This window comes from Oryx dammah, unplaced genomic scaffold (genome assembly GCF_014754425.2).
Source record: "Oryx dammah isolate SB20612 unplaced genomic scaffold, SCBI_Odam_1.1 HiC_scaffold_24, whole genome shotgun sequence".
NCBI classification, from domain to species: Eukaryota; Metazoa; Chordata; class Mammalia; order Artiodactyla; family Bovidae; genus Oryx; species Oryx dammah.
Window position 1 is genome coordinate 85,176,861 of NW_024070208.1, and position 5,865 is coordinate 85,182,725.

A 5,865-nucleotide genomic window follows, 5' to 3' on the forward strand; every position below is an offset into this window, starting at 1 on the left:
CCTGAGAGCACCCCACACCCCTGAGAGCACCCCAACACCTCTGAGAGTACCCCAACACCCTTGAGAACACCCAACACCCTGGAGAGCACCTCAACACCCCAGAGAGCACCGAACACTCCTGAGAGCACCCAACACCCCAGAGAGCACCTCAACACCCCTGAGAGCACCCAACACCTCTGAGAGTACCCCAACACCCATAAGAGCATTCCAACAACTCTGAGAGTAGCTCAACCCCTCTGAGAGCTCCCAACACCTTGAGAACAGCCTCCCCCCATAGGTGGGTGCTGGGCGTTAGGGATAGGCAGGGGCTGGGGTGGTTGGAGGAGCCCTTGGGAGTCATTTGGGGGAAGGTCCAGGGACCCCACTCTAGCCCTGATGGACGGCTCCGATGTGTTTCCATGAGCTCGTGGGGCATTGCCCTGCATCCGCTGATGGCCAGCCTGGGACAGCCAGCAAGGGCAGGCGAGACGCTGGTGCAGTTCGCTGGCTCAGATGGGGTGTCCAGGAGATGTCTCAGTTCCTCCAGAACAAGTCCCCGTTCAGAAGAGGAAGAGAAAATGAAGAATACCCCTGCTTGGCTGCTCGGGACCTACCTATGATGGAGTCCCTCCGGAAAACATCGCGATCAAAAACGTAAAAGGACAGGTGACGGAAACTCCGCGGAATCTCGCAGTAGAAGTCCTCTCCATAGAAAGGGCTAGACAGAGACAGAGGGACAGTGTTAGACTCTGTGAGCCGCGTCCCCAGTCCTGGGGGTGCTGGGGCTGGGGTGTCGTCAGTCCTGGGGTGTCAGTCCTCAGGGGTGAGTCCAGGCCACTCCCTCTTGGTCAAGGGGAAGCCCACACTGTCTCTTCGCGAGGACAGAGTTGGAAGCATTTTTCTAAAATAAAGGCAGCTGTGGATGGTGGGGAACAGGGTGAGATCTCCTCATGTGCCTGTCAGACTGTCTCTCCTTTCTGGGGGACCCAGAGGGCCACACAGCCCCAGCTCCCCGGTTGGCACCCTTGCCCTTGCATCTCTGCACACGGGTCATAGAGGCACAGTCGCAGGCTTCTCCAGATAAAGGGAACATGCAGCCCAGAGACCAGCTGGCCTGAACTACCGCTGTATGATGAGGGTTCAATACCAGCAGCCCTGAGGAAGGCCAGAGTGCCTTCCTTGCCAGTTAGAGGGAGACGTTCAAAAGCAGACTCCCTTCCTCTGAGCCCAGATGAGCAACCACCTCCCTCTGCCAGCAGTCACTTCCCACCCCCACCCTCAGCACTGCGCCAGGCTGGCACCGCCCCACCCCACCAGAGCCAGCCTCAAAAAAGAACCCACTTTCCCCCTTTCGCGCTGTCCTATGTCCAAACACGGGCATCCGTTTCCCAGGTCTGGGGCGGGGGCAGGGCGGGGGCGTGGCGGGAGCCACGGAATAGAGGGGAGCCTCTTGTGAGCCACAGATGAGCCCCAGGGCAGCCCACACGGAGCCCAGGGGTCCAGAAGGGGGCTGGGGACCACCCGGCAGAGCAGCGAGAGCCGGAAGCCAGGCAGGCAGGGCCAGGTCTCCAGAAAGGGCACTGGCCAGATTAAACAGCTCAGTGTCTGGCTGATAATCACACATTGATTAAACCATTCCCTAAAACCTGGAGTGAAATTCATTAAGCCAAACACCGTATTCAAGCATCCACAGGAGAAGAGTCAAGAATGGAGGTGATGACATCCATAGGGCCAGTGCTACGGGGGGGTGGTCTCACCCTACCCACAGGCCGCCCCAGTGCTGGGAGGCCCAGCCACCCCGGGCATGATCTCGCTCAGCTCCCAGAGGCAGCAGAAACCCCTTCTAGCTTCTTTGGAGTCCCTCTTACACTTCCTGTGAACGGTTTTAAACTCCTTTAAAATCGCCAGGCAGCATGGCCCTCGGTGCCTGCGAGTGTGCATTACCACAGCTTCTGTTTGAGGCTCCCAGATCCTCTCCAGAAGCTCAGGTTCCCCCAGTCGGAGGTCACGGCCAGAGCACAGGGCGGGCTGGCTTCCGGAGAGAAAGCCGCTCCATCCACACAAGGACGTGGACAGTCAGCCGCACCCCTCCAGCCGCCGCTCACATCTGCATGAGACTGGGCCCATGGCCAGGGCAGCCCCTCTCCCCTCCCAGACTGTCTTCCTGCCTGGAAGCCCCTGCTCACGTGGGGTTCACCACCCGGCTCACACCCCACACGGGGCCCCCACACCCCCCAGGGAAATCATGTGTCCTCACCAACAAGTCACACCTGGATGGTGTGACTTCAGAAGGCTTCAGAAAGGCCCCGAGGGAAGGAGGGTGTTGGGGAGACCCCTGGGGGCAAGGGGGCAGCAGCCTGGGAGCCCTGGGGGGACCCGGGGGGTCCCATTAACCTGACTCCCAGACTGCCCGGCCCGCAGGCCCACAGGGACGGACTGACCCCTCAGAAGGGTGGACGCGGTCCACCCATGGTCTCTCCAGCAGGGTCCCGGCCTGGCCAGGGCCTGGACACCGTGGTCAGCAGGGCATCTGGGAGCTCAGAGAGAAGCGCCCCATCCTGAGACTCAGGGGCTCAGGGAGGATGGAGACAGGTGCTGGGGGGATGCTCTGAGCTGCAGGCCTGCTCTGGACCAGACAGCCCCCGGACTACAGGGGAGGGTCCCCATCAGGGCCCCAGGACTGTGGGAGAGGGTCCCCTCAGGGCCCCCGGGACTGTGGGGGAGGGTCCCCTCAGAGCCCCCAGGACTGTAGGGGGTACACCCACTCCAGCTGGTATGGAACGTTTGGACCTGAGACCTGCACTTATGTCAAAAATATTTTAAGCTTTAACTTGAGAAATTAGAGAGAAAAATGCAAGCAAAGAAGATGCTGTTTGTACAGTCTCATAATGTCAGTTGTGTTTTTTAGTCAACAACTTGGTTTTCATTAAAAACATCTGAGAAAATGACGTCTTTCCCCTCAAACCACAGACTTCCTCTCCCCCTGTCACACCCTAACCCCAAACAGCTTCTCCCTCGGAAGACCGTGGAGGCCCTTCTGGGTCTAGTCACTCCCATCACACAAAGCTCTATTTTCCGAGCAATTTGCATCTCTCGGAACGAACAGAAGGACCCTCTCAAGTCACTGACCCTCATGCTCTCTCTGACTGCAAACCGGAAGCTCGCGCCCACCCGCTAGGGAACAGCCTTTCATTCGGGAAAGATCTTGGCAAGAGTGGCAGAGCGAGATTCTGTAATTACAGCCCAACTGATGCGCTAGCTCCTCCTCCCTGCGGTCCAGAAAGTGGTTATAAGTAACTTCTAATTACGCAAAAGGACAATACCTACAAACAAAAGAACAAAACACCACTGTGATCTCACTGCTCAGAAATAATAACCACACTGGCCTTTAGGTCCTCACACTCCAGGCCATTTCTAGAGCGTCCCAAGGCTTAAGCAAAAAGGCATCTTCCTATGAACGCAACTTTGTGACCTGCCTTCCTTGCTTGACAGACACAACCAAACAAGGGGGCAGGATGTGCCTGCCTCGCACTCAGCAGGGCCCCGGGTCAGGGCTGCAGGGCCAAACAGTCACACAGCCGAGGCCTGGAGGGATGGGGGCGTCCAGGCAGGGGCACGGCACACCTACCACAGCCGCCCCTGGGGAGGCGAGGGCCAGAGCAGGAGCCCCTCCCGCCCCGCCCCGGGCAGAAGCAGACACTGTCATCCTCAACATGATCACGTACGTGGACCAATGCACGTAAAGAACGGCCACTTCGTGGAATACTCCTGCAGAGGACTGGACCAACCCAGCACTGAAGTCAAAGTCAAAGTCGCTCAGTCGTGGCCGACTCTTTGCAACCCCATGGACTACACAGTTCGTGGAGCTCTCCAGGCCAGAATACTGGAGCGGGTTGCCTTTCCTTCTCCAGGGGAGTTTCCCAAGCATCAAACCCAGGTCTCCCGCATTGCAGGCGGACTATTTACCAACTGAGCTACAAGGGAAGCCCCTCAAGAGCTCTGTTTCCCTTTGTGTGTGCGTTTGCCCGTGGCGCCAACCTGCTCCTTTTACTGGATAAGGTGATGGGCTCTTCCACGGGCAGCCTTCGGCTCCATCTGCCCCAGCCCGGGGACCCCAGGATGCCTCTGCAGGCGCACCATGGCCCTGAGCAGGGAGCCATCCAGCCCCAACCCTGATGACCCAGGTTCATAGAGCCTTAACATTTAAATTAAAGGTAAAGAAGTGATGACTTTGCATTTAAATGATTAAAAAGTATGGCTGTAAGAAGTTAAATGTGACCCAGTCCACTTGCAACATCAGGAAGATGCTGCTCTTGGGAGGACGGAAACCATTCCCAAATCACCTGCTGGAGGTGGCCTGGGGTGGACAGAGGCTGGTTCTCCCTGAGGCATCTGACCCTGTGAGTCCCTGAGGACATGTGAGCAGGGAAGGCAGCAGCCGTGAGCCAGCGCGTGGGTGCGCAGCGTCCGGCAGCCCCAGGGCCTGGGGACTCCCGCACAGGCAGGCCCAGCCTGAAGCCAGGGAAAGGAGGGAAGGGTGAGTGTCTTTGCTCCGCTCCTCACGCTCCAGCTACACGTCAGGCTGTGGAAGGGCAGAGTTCACTGTGTGGGCTGACCCGCCCAGGTGGCCGAGCTCCCTCTGATACGTCCCCTGGATGGGGCGCCAGACCCTGTGGGCTGTCGGGTTAAGATCAGACGAGGGCTCTTTGATGCTACAGCAACTTTATCAAACAAGCAACGAAACACCAAGGTGGTTACTGGAGGAAATTTGGGAGTCAGGGCCACGACACAGCAAGGCACGTGGCCACCTCGGGGGGCAAGGCTGGACCCTAGAGCCCTCCGCGTCAGTGGACTGTCCTGGGGGCGACGCCCCCCTGGCCTCCCGGGAGCTCTCCCCTCCCTGGCAGCCGCCGTCTGAGTCTGGGCCTGCACCTCTGGGCGCTGCCCCCAGGTGTGGCCCCTCGAGGACTGAGTGGCATCAAGACGCCGCCTCCTTCCTGTGACCTTTCAGTGGCTTCTGGCCTTAGGAATTCCCACGGGAAGTGTCCAGCAACCCCTCCACCTTCTGTGTCTCTAACTCTCTCTCCCCTTTCATCCCTCTGTGTCTCTGGGTATCTTTGAAATGTAATACCTTCAGTTTACCAATTTTCCCTTCAGCTACGTCTAATCAGCTATCTAACTCATTCACTGAGTTTTTCATATACATTTCTGGGATATTCCTTTCTGGAAACTCTATTTGAATTTTCCAAGTTGGTTCAGGCATTCTTCAGCGTTTCTTACCCTGCTGCTGTCTCCAGTCTTGTCTCACTATTCCGTGCTCACCGAACTTTGTTAGCTGATGCTCTGCGAACCCTGCAAGTCTGACCCGCATGACGCTTTACTCCTGGGTTCTCTGCGCATTTTCCCCTCGAGCACAAGTTCCCTGGAATGCGATACTGGAGACCCCGAGAGCTAGGGTAAAGAAGACTGGATTTGCTTTCCACTGGCTCATCATTGCCTCCATGTGTGTTACAAACCACTAACCCTGGACTGCATTAGTACACGTGCATGGACTGTGGTTTCTAGACTGCAGAGTGTGGTATGGATCCAGGCTGCACACTCACAAGAGCCGGCTCTGCCTGTGAGCGTTTGGCGCCAAGTGGAGGCCGCCTCCCTCGCTGACGCTAGACATAGCCTCACCTCTTCCAGGCGGCTCCTTGCTTTTGCCCCACACTGTGGAGTCGAGGTCTGGGAAGACAGCATGGCCCCCCAGTGTGAAGACGGTTTCTGCCTCAACCCTCAACAGTCACAGTATGGACCATGCTTGAAAGTGAAGGATGCTCAGCTGACAGTGTGTTACTTTCAGGCTCACAGCAAAGTGGTCCACACACACACACACACACACAC

At 57.7% G+C, this 5,865-nt stretch overlaps 1 protein-coding gene across 3 annotated transcripts in view; it reads right to left on the minus strand.

Annotated features, from left to right (window-relative positions):
* The window catches only part of RASA3 (RAS p21 protein activator 3), an 83,162-nt gene that overhangs the window by 40,206 nt on the left and 37,091 nt on the right, over window positions 1–5,865 (minus strand). For all 3 annotated transcript variants that reach the window (XM_040267495.1, XM_040267499.1, XM_040267498.1), the window contains exon 3: window positions 594–697. In XM_040267495.1, coding sequence (XP_040123429.1) covers window positions 594–697 — 104 coding nt within the window. The remainder of the gene's footprint in view (window positions 1–593; window positions 698–5,865) is intronic.